This window comes from Citrus clementina, unplaced genomic scaffold (genome assembly GCF_000493195.1).
Source record: "Citrus clementina cultivar Clemenules unplaced genomic scaffold, Citrus_clementina_v1.0 scaffold_9, whole genome shotgun sequence".
NCBI lineage: Eukaryota > Viridiplantae > Streptophyta > Magnoliopsida > Sapindales > Rutaceae > Citrus > Citrus x clementina.
Window position 1 is genome coordinate 25,850,353 of NW_006261964.1, and position 15,070 is coordinate 25,865,422.

The 15,070-nt window shown below is 32.4% G+C and overlaps 3 protein-coding genes across 3 annotated transcripts; 1 reads left to right on the forward strand and 2 right to left on the reverse strand.

Annotated features, from left to right (window-relative positions):
• Positions 1-340: 340 nt before the first annotated feature.
• LOC18031841 (cyclin-U4-1) lies at positions 341-2,251 on the reverse strand. Its single transcript, XM_024184919.1, has 2 exons — positions 1,701-2,251; positions 341-748 (listed from the first exon to the last, which is right to left on the reverse strand). The coding sequence occupies exons 1-2, from the start codon at positions 2,087-2,089 to the stop codon at positions 478-480; spliced, it is 660 nt and encodes a 219-aa protein (XP_024040687.1). The 5' UTR covers positions 2,090-2,251; the 3' UTR covers positions 341-477.
• A 6,608-nt stretch (positions 2,252-8,859) lies between these two features.
• Positions 8,860-9,514, forward strand: LOC18031567 (glutaredoxin). Its single transcript, XM_006421445.2, has 4 exons — positions 8,860-8,918; positions 9,017-9,105; positions 9,267-9,365; positions 9,456-9,514. Exons 1-4 carry the CDS (start codon positions 8,863-8,865, stop codon positions 9,512-9,514), a joined length of 303 nt encoding a protein of 100 aa, XP_006421508.1. The 5' UTR covers positions 8,860-8,862.
• Positions 9,515-10,321: 807 nt separating this feature from the next.
• Positions 10,322-12,732, reverse strand: LOC18031686 (peptide methionine sulfoxide reductase A1). Its single transcript, XM_006421446.2, has 2 exons — positions 11,996-12,732; positions 10,322-10,939 (listed from the first exon to the last, which is right to left on the reverse strand). The coding sequence occupies exons 1-2, from the start codon at positions 12,548-12,550 to the stop codon at positions 10,688-10,690; spliced, it is 807 nt and encodes a 268-aa protein (XP_006421509.1). The 5' UTR covers positions 12,551-12,732; the 3' UTR covers positions 10,322-10,687.
• Positions 12,733-15,070: the final 2,338 nt, after the last annotated feature.

Sequence of the window (15,070 nt, forward strand, 5' to 3'; positions counted from 1 at the left end):
CCATACAGAACTATGACTGAGAAGAATTTTAAGGGCATCTATCAGTGTATCAATTGACAGAGCCATATCTGATTGGTGGAGGGAGATATGAAAGTAGCGTGTACCTCTAACAGAGCTGAGCTGCTCTAGTTTATTCCATCTGTTGGTGGAATTTTTCTCTCAGATTGTCAATCTTTTATGTACTTAACATGTATAAAATAGCCACAATAATGATTAACTGGGCCAAAATCTTGTGATGATCAATTTTTTTTGTGTCACATCTCTGCAGTTATTGCACTTGTTGTATGGGACATGAATTATACATTTGATGTGGATTTCAAAAAAATTTATACAAAATTATCATCAACATTTTTTTGTGTCGCAGAGGAGATTGTGATTTCTTTTCAAACAAAATGTTTGATTGATTCAAGTTTAAATGGTCTTAGAGGTAACAAAACTATACCTACAGATACCACATAGAAAAATCCCAAGAAGCACTTAAACAGCAAGTTGTTTTTGATGGGCACAGTCATCTTCACTGAAACAACAATGGTACTGCTTAAGTTGCCTGCCCACGTTGAGAGGTTCTTCTAATTGCAGGGGAGATTGAAGAAACATTTCTCTTTGGAGATAAGAGCAGTAGGTGTAGAAAGCAGCGGGCGTAACATTTAATTGGAAGCCCAAAGCAAATAAAAAGTCCACTTCAAGCAAATTCATCTCTGTCGTGCTGACCCCTCCAACTTTAGCATAGAACGCATTGTTGTAGTATCTGCGAAATTAAACAAGAAAAGTGTTAAATAATTGAAAATACAAATAGAAAATCAGAAAAACAATTGAAGTTATACTTTCTGACAGGTAAGGGTCCTCAAGATTGCAACATATGGACGTTACATCTCCCATATGCACAGTTTTTTTTTTCTTATTAATAACAATTTTATCGCCCTATGTCTCAAATATTACGTAATATATAAATTAATATCAGGAAATAAAAAAAAAAGTCATCTGCAACCAAAAAAAAAAAAAAATGCAAGATGTTAGTTATTGATGTTGTAAGGTAGCCAGTGCCTATCAAATTAATTAACAATTTCACATGAGGCTGGGTGACATTGGCAAAATATGACAGTCAAACAACCACCATGATTGTGCACAATGGCAAAAGTGACTGGTGCCAATTATTAAGCACAGAATTAATGCAATTGGGATCATGGCCTTAATTGAGCTGTCATTACCCTTTTTTAATAATGACTTAGCATTGTCAATTTTTAATTTTTTATCATATTGCAGGAGCTTTTCATGGGATTTACAGGCATGCATTGATAGATATAGATAGATACAGACAAGACAAAACCACCACATCTTATGTGTTCTTGTCTGGTAAAACACGCAGGCTTTCACATGCATGTCTTCTTTTTCTCGGCGCCGGTGCCTTTCAAAACGGCGTGTTAATTGATTTCTACTACAATGCAATTAATGTTCTATGAAGAAAAAATGTCCAGCTTCCCCATTAACTGTTGCAGTAATTATTTTAATTGATTTGTCTAATGAAAAAACTTAACCTGCAGTTCAAATGTCACAATTTGATTACCTAACACTAATTACTAATTAATTAGCCCCATCAATGCATCAAAGAAACACAATTTTGAAATATAATTCCATAGAAATTCACATTAAAATTCGGAATATGTCAAATCAAGAAACACATAATGAAGTAAAGGACTTACATGTCATCCATGAACTTGGCAGAGACCAAAACGCTGGTGATGAGCAACCTATGAACATTGAAAGAGTTGATGGGCAAAGAAGTCTGCTTCTGAGCAAAACGATCAAGATAAACATAGGCGACGACGAAGCAAGAAGGGCTACAGTTAGCATACTTAAAGATCCTTTCAAGGTAGCTATGAATGGAGATCGTAGGGCGAGTGAGGCCATGAAAGACTGAGATCTTTTGCGGGTGAAACCGTTGGCTTATATCGTTGGACTCGGCGACACGTTGAAGAAGAGATGATAGAACTGTTATGAGTTTAGGCATCACCGCCGCCTCTTCTTGATGACCTTCAAGAATAATATTGGTTCCAAGCTGAAGATGATGATGATGATGATGATCAGCCATTTTTGGTTGGTTTTTTTGTCTTGTTTGTTGAGTTTGTTTCAGTGTCCAGCTGCTAGCTGTTGCTTTCTTTTTCTGTCTAATATTCTTTGCTCTCACTTCATATAGGAGAATAGAGAGAGTCGGTTGTTAATGAGTAGGGTGAATAAAATGAAATGAAATGAAATTACAATTCGACAGGTACATGGTGTTTGGTTTTAAAGTACGTCTATATAGGAGAATATTTTAGCATCCTTTCTTTCTTTATCAGGAATTTGTTTGTTGATTAATTTAAGAGTAATTAATTAAATTTTTAATGGTTTCATTTTTTTACCCTTCATTATTTTCATTTTTATAATTATGGCGTGCGGAGGTTGCTGAGCTATATAATGAGTGAGGTATGTCCCAAAACAAAAACTCAATTAAAGAATACACAAAAGTTCAGGTGGGTAGATGAGTGAAGTAATATATAACGTTAACTTCTAAATGAAGAAAAAGATACTGTGTTTTACTACTACTATAAATACTGGGTAATTTTTCATCAACCAACATTTTTGTATATAATAATAGTAATAATAATAATAATAGTGGTGGGGGGTTGAAAACCATCTCAATGATTTCAGGTGCTTTTACATATTCAAAAGAGTAGCCTGCATAAAATATTATTAATATTTTCCTTTTAACTCTCTTTTTATAAAATTAATAAATTTATAAACCTTAATATTATTAATGGAGCAATAATGGAACGTCTTTGGATCAGGCTACAGTGCAACGGTGCCACAGTTGCATCCAGCCGTTGGATGCACTTGAATTGATGGGGTCCACTGACATCCAACGGTTGGATGCAACTATAGCACAGTACCAAAGTTGCACCACATATTTCCCCCAATTACAATGAAAATTCTAATGTGTTATTAATATATCTTTCTTATTACAACTACGTACACAAAATAGAAAATAGTACTATTATAATTTGAAAATGCATGTCTCATGCAAAGGCAAGATCACTTAAAAACTTTGAATTGGATCTGAAGTGTGCACTGAAGGTCTGAGTTGGAATTATAACCAAAAATTGATTTGGCCCAAAAAAAAAAAAAGAGAAAAAAAAATCAGATCTGATCTAGATCTGTTTATTTCATCTCCTATTTTTAACTTATGGAATACAGGGTAGCTTCAAGTGAATTCTAAATTGTACTTATAATTACTGTACATAGTTGGCTTATTTTCAGGGAGCCATAAATTCCAAATCCAATCATCAAAATTGACAGATTCATCAATCAATTATAATAATAGTAATGTGACCGATTCTTGTGCTAGAAATTTTATTTTGCTCTGCCTTGACTTCGCTGAATCTAAACTTTCAATTTATGCCTATGCTGTGTTATTTTCTTGGTGACAGCTTGTTCCTTGCTAAAATTGCTATATTCTACTTGACAATCCTTAGTAGTTTTCAATTCGAGGGCAAAAGTTTAAATTTAATTGCACATAATAGATAATAGAGTAATGTTATAATAAGCATGATGTAAGTGATTATGCCACTCGTGACTATTGCTAAAACATAGTTACAAATATTTTTTTCCATCTGTTTTAATTGTTGATATAAACCACTTTTCGCCGCTTCATTATTAAAGTCGAGAGTTTAAATCTTTCCGTGTATTTACTAGAATAATAAATTATTTACTTCTTTTTTAACACATTTTTAAGTTAGGCTTCAATTATACATAGTCTAATACTCCTATAACTATAGTGTAAGAGGGATAACATAACCCCACCAATAAAAAAACTGAAACATAACCCCACCAATAAAAAACTTACTCGGCACTGTGCATCTGATGAAAATCGTGTAATGTAATACTCAAAAAGGAAAAAGAAGAAAGTTTGTTCAGTAGGAATTAATGAAAGACGATAAGGAGCATGATGATAATGCATGGTGGTGGTTACTGCAGCTGGTTAATTAATAGGATAAAATAAGAGTTGGTTTTGTTAGCATTAAATCGGTTAACCCACCAAACAAATCATTACAGCTATTTATTTCTTTCTTGTAGACTTTGCCAACTCTAACATCATATCATCTTCATTCACGTCCTTCAAATGAAATTATTATATTGAAGAGGAAACGTGAGAAGCATATTACGAGAGAAGCAATATATTAATAATAAATTTAAAACACAAACTTTTAAAAATACCAAAACGTCAATCTGTTTGTTTGTCGTTTAACATGCTGCCACCGGGACAGTCTTTTGCTCCATGGACCTCGTCCATGACCGTGATGCCGGCGTGATTGTTTCTACAAATTGATACAACCATTTACGCCGGCGTTCAGCAAATAATTAATTTTAAAAAAAAAACCATTAACAAAAAATAATGTTTGTTACTTTTTAAAGTAACAACACATTTCTTAATGTTTTGAAAGGGTCCAATTATGGTGACACAGTTGTATAGTACCACAGTTAGATCCAACCATTGGATCCAGCTCTAGTGACAACTGTGGATAAATCCAATGGTTGGATCCAATTATGGTACCATACATTTGTGGTACCATAGCTTTGCCGGTTTAGAAAATGTTATTCATATTTTTATCGTACTCATTCAATAACAATTAGATAAAAACACGAGAAGGAAAAAAAAAACTTTGGGTGTTTTTATTTTATACTTTCATATTTATGGAACGAAAAATATACACAGAAAAAGCACAAGACATTGCCAAATTAAGAAACATAAATTTGCAAATCCCACTCAATTCAATGCGAGAGTGGTGGTGGTGATAGTTGTAAATTAAGCGCATCACGCGCCTTTTAACATGGAGAAGAAAATCCAGGTACTATCCATCCGCTAAGATTTTGCCACGTAATCCCTTGTCACGCGTGTGGCGGTATTTTGCGTCGTGATACGCATGTTGTGAATCGCGCAATAGAAAATAAGATTTTTTCTCCTCAGTTAATTATTTTCTGAAGTTTGGTCATCAAGTGAAAAAAAAAATGTAAATCGTTTAAAAAGAATTAATAATTTAATATTGGTCCTTTGGCTTTCATTTGTAGACTTGTAGTATTTGATATTATACAAGTGTTGGTGGCGTATCATTCGGCTCATAATTAAAGGGTTTTGAAGAGTTCATTGGAAAGTTCTCCATGAGAACAAGAACATTTATTCGTTGTCTATAATACTTATACTGAAAGAGTAGAAGAATTTTGGCCTTTCGGAAAAGCAGTTGCAGCATAAAAAAGATTCAAAATTTCTTGACGATATATATCATTGCAGCTTGATATAGGAGAAATTTTAATTAGGATAATTATTGGATGAAGAAACATGGACAATATAATGGTTCAATAGAGATAGGTAAAACAAAATACTGATGTCTTAAATTTATTTAATTAAAATTGCTACGTCAAATGAATTTGAAGTTTGCACAAAAAATGAATAAGTTAAATTTTATTAAGATTTTTCTTAAATATTATTGTTGGGTGTTTCATCTATCAGTTTAAACTTTTGAATCTCTAACATGATATCAGAGTTAAGATCTCAAGTTCGAATCTCCTTAAATTTTTGGTCTATCAACTCTAATAATAAGATTTAATGAATATGAAAGTAAATGATAAGAAATTAAAAGATACAAAATTCCACAATATAGAACCAACTCTACAATTTTTTTTTCAAATTTTCTTGTAAAAAAGTATGGCTTCCCCCACTTAGGTTAAAGAAAATTGCTAAAGGGGCTGCCAATGTCTTTAAAGGAAGAACGAAGCTCCTAGCACCCTTTTAAAACTCTTATAAAACCCCACTGATTGTTTATAGATCTAATTTGAATGAAAATTATAAAAAAGGACGAAAAGTTGCAATAATGTTTAATTAAATATTAAACATAATTTTTATAATAAAAACCTTATCATTATATAATTATTACTATATTGCCTCATAATTATTTTTATTTTAAAACAATTATTTTTATCATTTAAAAATAGGAGGGTTGATGATTTATAAGTATAAAAATATTTTAATTTAATTAAATTCATATTTATCTTTTATGTAATTTTTTCTAGTAATGGAAGTATGATTACAAGTGTAAGGTTTTATAAGGATTTTAAAAGGTGCTGATAAGTATTACTCTAAAAGGGAATCTCGGCTTGGTGACTGGTGAGCTTTAAACATATTATATATCTGGGCTTGAATATATGCACTTCATGGTTTTCTTTTCTTCTCTTTTCTTTTTTAAGCACAATACGAAAAAAATTGTTGAACCCTACAATCTAACGATATGTTCTATTCACACATATGATTCATGATAGAATTAAATAATTAATAAGAACTTCAATCGAATTTGAATTACTAATAACCTTTTCACTATTCTCTTAAATTTATCTAAAAATATTGATAGTCTTTTTAGCCTCACATCAAATGTATTTACTCGAAATATTGAAGGAAATTTCATATAACATTAATATCAAAATGGACAGAAGTGCTTTCTTACTCTGTAATTAACTCTAAATAAATTTAAAAGGGATCCTATGCGCTCATTTGCTAAAATGGTAGTATTAATATTGTTAAAATAAACATTTCAGCATTGTGGTTAATAGTGCCGATCAAGAAATTATTTAATGTTTATAATACTAATCTTATCCTATCTGTAACTTCATCGCATCTACATTCTTCCTATATAGTGATGCACACGAGTTCTCTTTTATGTTAATAAAGATTGCAATGAATTAATCAATTGTTTATTATAATTAAGAGTGATGATACAATTACAAACTCTTATATAAATTTATTTTATACAAAATGATTTGACATTAACGAATAAAAATACAAAATAATAAAAACAAATTATGTGGATTAAAAGATATTAATCTAACCAATTTAATTATATCATATCAGTTTGTATAAAAAAAATTTGTATAAGAGTTTGTATATGTATTATTTCTCTATTACTAATATTTGCTAGTTTTATTTTCTCACAATGAATTAATCAATTGTTTATAATAAAGATTGCAACGAATTACTCAATTGCCTATTATAACCAATATTTGCTGGTTTTATTTTCTCGCAATGAATTAATCAATTGTTTATTACAATCAATTTTTGCTAGTTTTATTTACAGAGGCAAAGTTATCACTTTTGAAAATTTCCTTGTGGCCCAATAATTAAAAACAAATCTTACAAATTTTAACAAAATAAGTAACGTTCATATTGGTTATTAAAATAATTTTATATAATTTTAACAAAATTAATAATGTTTATATTAGTCCCTATTAAAAATTTATATATTGAACTAAAAAATCATAACAGTCTAAATAAAAAATATTTATAAAAAAAATTACTTTGTTTAATTCTAGCTAAAAAAAAGTTTATAAATCAGCACTGCATACCTAACAAGAATTTGATTTGATATTGATAAATTCTTTCCAATATTCACATATAAATAAGATAAAATAAAATAAACACTCATTAGGATCATTTTGCCCTTAACAATTGACTGAGAGTAAAGCGATAAACATATACTTTATTTAATTTTTACTTCATTTTTTTCCATAATGGGATATTGATAGCTGAAATTAAATTATTCACAATTAGAAAAAGTGATTAAAATTTAGTTGTTATTATTATTATTATTATTATTATTATTATTCTTATGTAACAAAGGCAAAGAAGTTAAACAACAAACAAAATAAAATAGAAGAATCCATCTTCTTCATTCACTTCTTTATTCATCACAGAGTTAATAAATAATATCGAAATGCTGCCTTTTCTTTGGTCTTCAGCCTTACATAGTGGAAACTATTTAAAAACCGTCTAATGCCTTAAAGAAAGTTTAAAATTCTTCTTTTATGTCTATCAATAAATGCTAGTGTAACTATTTTCAATAAGGTTTAGAAAAATTATGCTCTCGATCTTATGTAACATTAGGCTTGCTTCTCTCTGTTTTCTTGTATCATTTTCTTGCAAGTAGAACCTTACAAGCTATCATGGGTATGAGCCACCTGTCACTGCCAGCATGTTATTCAGGTCCTAACTTAGTGACACCTGTGCCCAACTTTTAAACACTACTATAAATCAAAGAGTTATGCTATTTGAACTCACAGAGGACAAAGGAAAGACAGGAACGTGGGTCCTTTTGTCTGTTTTTTTTTTTACAATTAATTTTTCTTTTTGTCCTCTCATTTAACGTGAGCCGTCTGCATTTAACAAAGAAAAATCAATTCACTCTCTGCATCTTGCCATAAGGAAGAAGTTAGATCTGCATCTGCAAACAAGAAGCGGTCGTCGTTCGATAATGAAGCAAATGGCTGAAAATGATGGGGATGAAGTTACAAATCAAAAGAAAAAAAAAAATGACTGGGCGAGAATAAGAAGCGGTCGTCGTCCGGTAACGAAGCAAATGGCTGCAACTGATGGGGATGAAGTTGCAAATCAAAAGAAAAAAAAAAGAAAAAAGAAGCGGCTGGGCGTGAAACGGAAAAGATAAAAATGAGTGGCTGGGGAGGGAGGAGAAAGGAAAAGATAAAAAACTGAAATTTGACATGTTTTTCATTTCTAAATTCTTTATTTTATTGTTTATTATGAGCCCATGCTTTTCATTTCTAAATTCTTTATTTTATTGTTTATTATGAGCCCACGCAAAATTAAAGGAATATTAAGGAAACGTGTGAAACAACAAGCCACGCTGCGTTTCTGTCGTCATTTAGTCATCTTTTAGTTTGTTTATCATTTTCGTAAATCAAAAGGAGCAGCAATGCATGTCTCATTTTATCTGTAAGCACAAAGCAAAGCAGAGCAAAGAGCAAAGGAAGAGCAACAAAATCAAAATGGCACTAAACAAGGCCGAGGCGATCGTCTCCTCCTGTCCTGTCGTTGTCTTTAGGTAGTAATATTTTAGTATATTTGTGCTCTTATATCTTTTCTTTCGTTAAAATAGAATCTCATTAACGTAATTTTTATGATGATCATACATGCTTGCAGCAAAACCTACTGCGGTTATTGCAGAAGGGTGAAGCAGTTGCTTACACAGCTAGGAGCAAGTTACAAAGCCATTGAATTGGGTGAAGAGAGTAATCAAGCCTACACTACATTCTACTTTGTTTAATTTGACTGTGGCAATATCGATTTTTCCTTCCCCTTCAGAGAGTAATCAAGCCTACACTACATTCTACTTTGTTTAATTTGACTGTGGCAATATCGATTTTAAGCTTTTTTTTTTCTCTCTCTGAAGGGGAAGGAGAAGAAATTCAATCAGCACTAACAGCCTGGACCGGGCAGAGGACTGTGCCTAATGTGTTTATTGGGGGGAAACATATTGGAGGATGTGAGAGTGGGTGCATCTTTGTGGATCAAGCCCTCTTAAAAACAATGGAAGTTTGTACACAATTTGTTCTTATTCTTTCTGTTTTGGTTGTTGCAGCTCTTACAGAGAAGCACCAACAAGGTCAGCTGGTGCCCTTCTTGCTGATGTTGGTTTGATTGCCAATAACTCTGCTCAGCTGTGATTAATATTTGGAACCAGAAAAGTTGATGAGCATCAAATGAAGAGAAGAAATTGAAATTCCCCAGTATTAGTGTAAACCAAGTTTCATATGTTGTGTGTGTATTTATCAATAAATAGTGTTGTTGGTAGTTTAATATGGTTTAGTACTTTAGTATGAGGTAAGTGGACTTGTGTGAGCTCTTGGTCTTGTTTGAGTTGAGGCTGATAAGGAAGTCAGAGAAATAGAGAAGGAATATGGATTGATTAGAAGGACAAGACAATTTTCATTCTCCAAAGAAACCTCCCAGTACAAGTTCAATAAGGTATCTTAACTAGACCTGTACCATACCAAGAAATTAAAAACTACAAAAGAAGGAAATCACTTGAAAATATGAACATGAACAATTAAAATGGAAACGTGCATAACCGCCACTAAATACATACACCCACTAGTATATTTTATTCTGACTAAGACAATAACCATCTGAAGAAACTTGAGCCCCATGCATCTTGAGCACATATCAGAGGCTACATTCACAAGTTGGTATTATAAAGAAATTTTACGCATGCTTCTTTTTTCTCTAGTCTCAGTCTGGAGGAAAAGCAAATTGTAAAAGATCTTACATGGTGTTGAGACCCTGGAGAGTCAATCTTGTTAGTAAATGCACTACTCATATTTGCATGATGAGGTCACATTCTTGATCTAGAAACCTAGGATCAAGCATAAAGAGGCCACATATACTTAGCTTGATAAGCCGGCAAAGGACCGAAAATACACGAAAGAGAAATGCGCAAAAGGAACCTGACAGAAATAGTTTCTCAAGCTATGTAGCAAAACGAGATAAAGAGTGGGATCAAAGACCGAGAATATTACAATTAGACGCTTCCTTCGAATTAGAAGACCACATTAGCTTGTTCTGAGAAATAGAAACACCGCTTCACATATATACCAAGCAATCTCAGAAACTTTTGGAAGCTTTACATAAACATTAAAAAACATGACCAGTGAAATTACAGATATAGATGATGGTTTTAAGAGACTATGACTAGTTACATACCCAAGTTCAGACACTAAATACATCTGGCATTCTTATCATAGCAAGAATGCAAGTTATAATGGCTAAGATTCAGAAAAAAGCTGAAAATTAACTGTAATAGCAGGGTACTATTTAGCCATAGCACCTGATAGGATCATTGCAGCCTTTCTCAGTAGATTGTTTGAATCCAAATCGACCCCCTTTTGCAAGATACTGCTGGTGGTATTCCTCAGCTCGGTAGAACTTCTTGGCAGGTAGGATTTCGGTGACAATTTTCCTGTTCAAGACCTTCTGCTGTCTCTCCAAGGACTCCTTGGCTGCCTTCTCTTGCTCAGGAGTGTAAAAATAAATTCCAGATCTGTACTGTGTTCCAACATCATTACCCTGCCATAAGGATAAACAAAAAGTTAAAATGAGCAAAACTACTGGTAAGCTGATCAAATAAAAAAGACTGGCAAAACTATTGGTGAGATGATCAACGAAACAAGACAGGAAAATTGTACTCATCACATATTCGGAATTACACTACCATGACTAGTCCTTGAATTGATGCATATGCAAGAGATGATGGGCAAAAAATTGATTCTTAGGAGGTCTGGACAAACAAGCCTGCTTTTACATCCATCAATTGCAATGAATCCGAGACCACATAACCAAAGTGTAAGACTCTTGCAACTTAAATGTAATTCACATGAAGCGCAGTTCAAGAACTACCCCTGCAGTATCCGCTATCCTTTGCTAGGTGAAATCAATTCAAACTCCACCAATTACCCGAGAATACTGTCTGGAGAAGTACAGAAAAACTAAGCAGATAACAAAAATCTCAACCAGTGATATGATTTCCAAATGCCCATATCTACATGTGAAGTTCGCAACTTCATATTCTCCTAAAGTTACTTTCACATCTGTAACCTATACATCAAGCTCTGAATAGTATTTCCAACTGTGGTGTTAACCTTGAATTAAGGAATTCAGCTAACAAGCCAACGGACTGAAATGCTTTCACATAAACCATAGAATATGAGGTATAATAAGCTCATCATTTTCCAGGTAGCTTTAGAAGTAGAACCACAACAATTCGCCCCTTAGCATATATGATACAATAACAAGAATTGAAGATACATCACTACCAGTTATTCATCACAATAATCGAACGCCATCTCTCTAAACTTGCATTGCACTAGAAATTTAACAATCTAAACAAAATGAATTCGAAGCTGGAAAGTCAGAAATTCAAAACCACCACCAAACCATTGACAAGAAAACAACTCTTGCCTTGAGAGAAAAGATAACTAGAAAGATCATCCTTATACCGAAGTTTGTCATTCTAAGCCAAAAGACACAAATCATCAAAACCGCAAAATTACTAAAGTTACAAAACAGAAACAATTAAATTAACCAAAACCCACTTTAATTCAAGGAATTTAAACAAAGACCCACCTGCCGATTAAGCGTGGTAGGATCATGGCGAGCCCAAAACATATCAAGCAAAGTATCGAAACTACACTCCTTAGGATCATACTGAACCCTAACAACTTCATTATGATTGGTAGTCCCACTGCACACGTCCTCGTAGCTAGGGTTATGCAAGTAGCCTTGGCTGTACCCAACTTCGGTCTTGGTGACACCTGGCACTCTCTGGAACGCCAATTCGACGCCCCAAAAGCAGCCAGCGCCGAACTGGGCAAACTGCTGACCGGGGGCCGGAACGTCGTCGTCGGGGCCCTGAGCGATGGCGGAGTTCTCCGTGGACGCGGGGTCGGGGCTGGGCCTGAAGCCGAAGCCGAGCTTGTTGAGGATGTTCATGGGGGGCTTGTAGTGGGTGGAAATGGGTCGGGCAGTGATAGGGAAATGGGTCGGATTGGGTTTAGAGAGAGAAAGAGGGTTCTTTGGTGAAGAGAGAGAAGAGGAGATTAGAAGAAGTGGCGATTTGGAGATGGTAGCGGCGACGGTGGTGGTGGTGGTGGTTATGGAAAGACACTTGTTTAAGACCATTGCTGGTTTTAAAGATTTGGAGACGTGTTGAGAAAATTCAGTTACCTCGTGTCGATTTGCTCAATCGAGATTGGATTGAATTTTTTTTCAAGCTACTTTAAATTAAAATATTATTATTTCCTCATTCTCTTTCCATTTTTCCAAAATAACTTAAAATAAAATTCCCTATCAATCTCCATAGTTGTCAGCAAATTTAACGTTACACCTTTCAAGTTAGAAAAACATAGGTTTGCTAATGATATTTTATTAAAGCTAATTAGACATCCCATCATCTTTCTGTTTAAAGTTAAGGTTTATGTCACCTTGTAAACACGAGAGTTCGTTTTTATTTGTTATTTTATTTGATTTCATACTTTCGAGTCAGATTTTAGTTTTGGTATGTCAAGATAAGTTTAAGTAGGTATTGACTTGAACTTTCGGTCCAAACAAATTTTTTATTAAACTTTTTAAGTTGAAACATAAGTTTATTATTAATTTTTTTATAAGTTGATTAGATATCTCTTCGCCTCTTTATTTAAGTTTAAAATTTGAGTTTCTTATGAATGTGAGAGTTTATTTATTTATTATTTTATTTAGTTTCATACTTTTGAATTAAATTTTAAACTTTGATATATTAAGATAGGTTTTTATGGATATTGATATGAGTTTTAGCCATATAGGTCCCAACAAATAATGTTATATATATTGTACTCTTTGATAAGAATTTCATAAATATAATGAAAATTTTGTAACATTTACGAAAAAAGAAATAAGATAAAATTATTAGAGAGTTGTGATTACAATATATCACATAATATTATGCTTCTTAAACTACTTGGTTGTTAAAATTTAGTATTAGAATATTAAATTTAGAGTAAGTATTCTTTTGAGTCATGATAAAGTCAAGTTTTTGTTTAGGGGAGTGTGCAAAGTCTAAATCAATTTTTTAACCTCTACTTTTGTTGAAACTAGGATGATCAATTAAATAAAACTACTTAAAAGTCACTCGTTCAAGTACTCGTAGGACTAATCATGGCGATCGAGTATTTACTAAGTTTGACATATGACCTACATAGTTTGTACTTTAATCTAGTATTACAATACTAATTGTGATTGGGGTTCTAGTTCTAGTTCAAATGTCACTAATATAAAATTATCACGTAAATTTGAGATGATAAGATAAAAATTTATCCAACAATAGACTATAATTTGGGAAATGTCGGATTCTTTATTATACCAATTAAAATATTCTTCAATCTTCAGAGAAAAAATAAAATCAGGAAATATTCTTCGGATTATTCGGTTAATAATAAATTAACTGTGTTTTAAATTTTAATTAGCTGCAACTAGTGACTAGTGAGTCGTGACCTCAGTGCAGTTAGTAATTGTCTGATTGGCCCTTTTAACTTATCCCAAAAAAAAAAAAATGCCCCTTAAAAAAAAAACAAATTGTCTAATTGACAATATCCATCCGCCGTTGTAATGATGTAGATTCTAGAACAAGACATGACTGGCGGCGTTTTAGTGCGGATAAAAATCAATACGCATCAATGCAACTAAGCCGTCCTTTGCCTTAATTTGTATTTATAAGGACTCGAATAGCTTACAGAATCTGTAAGCTACAGACTGCAGCATCAGCCGTTGGATGTGGATGGGTGTGGAGTGAGAAATTAAACAATAGAAAAAGGGATGGTGGGATGATGGGAGATGTTGGGTACAGAACCTGTACCATAGGCAGGTCCGTATTTATAAATCCATGCCCACCAAAATCTTTTGAGTTTTGTAATCCATAAATGCAAGATAATTTTCCTTTTATTTTTAAGTTAATAATAAATTGCAAAAATACGGTAAAAAAAAAAAGCCCAATAATCCAGGCGATATTAAAATCTTTGTGGATTTTTTTTTTCAACTTAAATTTATATGCTTTGGAGCACCCCCATATTTTCTTTTTTCTTTTTGGATAAGTGATGCAGATGAAGTAACAAAATATAGTAGTTGCAATAAAGCGTTGGCGCTGCTCATTCATTTCCCTTCATCTTTGCGACATGAAAATTAGAGGTTTTGTTTATTATTGAGGTTGAGCAGTCATGGTGCTAGAGTATTTAGTAAACGCTAATTATTATATTTTAAAAGTTAAGTTGATCTGATTTCATATTCATATAATAAAAAATTTATAATATTTTAGTATTTTTATCATAATTATTATTCAATGATCATATTTATTTTTCACTGTCAACTTTTATTTTATAATTATATTTTTTTCACAGCAATTGTAGCTTAAAAGCTGTAATACCTCAATAACAAACGAGGCTTAAAATGTTTGGTAAACACATATGATGTAGTTTAGAAATTAAATTAATTTTATTTCTCACTTGTATGATAAAAAAATTATAATTTTTTAAAATTATTATCTAAATGTCATATTTACTATTCATTATAAATTTTTTTTATAGTTGTATTTTTTTTACAACAATTGTACCTTAAAAATTAGAATATCTCAATACCAAATAAGATCTAAATGAATTAGTGACTTTTTATCAT

Excerpts from the sequence above, each read along its gene's own strand:
- LOC18031841 (XM_024184919.1), bottom strand. The coding sequence starts at position 2,089 with ATGGCTGATCATCATCATCATCATCATCTTCAGCTTGGAACCAATATT. Across the intron at positions 749-1,700 it reads GCCAAGTTCATGGATGACAT|ATACTACAACAATGCGTTCT; the intron begins GTAAGTCCTTTA and ends TTAATTTCGCAG.
- LOC18031567 (XM_006421445.2), top strand. The coding sequence starts at position 8,863 with ATGGCACTAAACAAGGCCGAGGCGATCGTCTCCTCCTGTCCTGTCGTT. Across the intron at positions 8,919-9,016 it reads TGTCCTGTCGTTGTCTTTAG|CAAAACCTACTGCGGTTATT; the intron begins GTAGTAATATTT and ends ACATGCTTGCAG. Across the intron at positions 9,366-9,455 it reads ACATATTGGAGGATGTGAGA|CTCTTACAGAGAAGCACCAA; the intron begins GTGGGTGCATCT and ends TGGTTGTTGCAG.
- LOC18031686 (XM_006421446.2), bottom strand. The coding sequence starts at position 12,550 with ATGGTCTTAAACAAGTGTCTTTCCATAACCACCACCACCACCACCGTC. Across the intron at positions 10,940-11,995 it reads CTACCACGCTTAATCGGCAG|GGTAATGATGTTGGAACACA; the intron begins GTGGGTCTTTGT and ends TCCTTATGGCAG.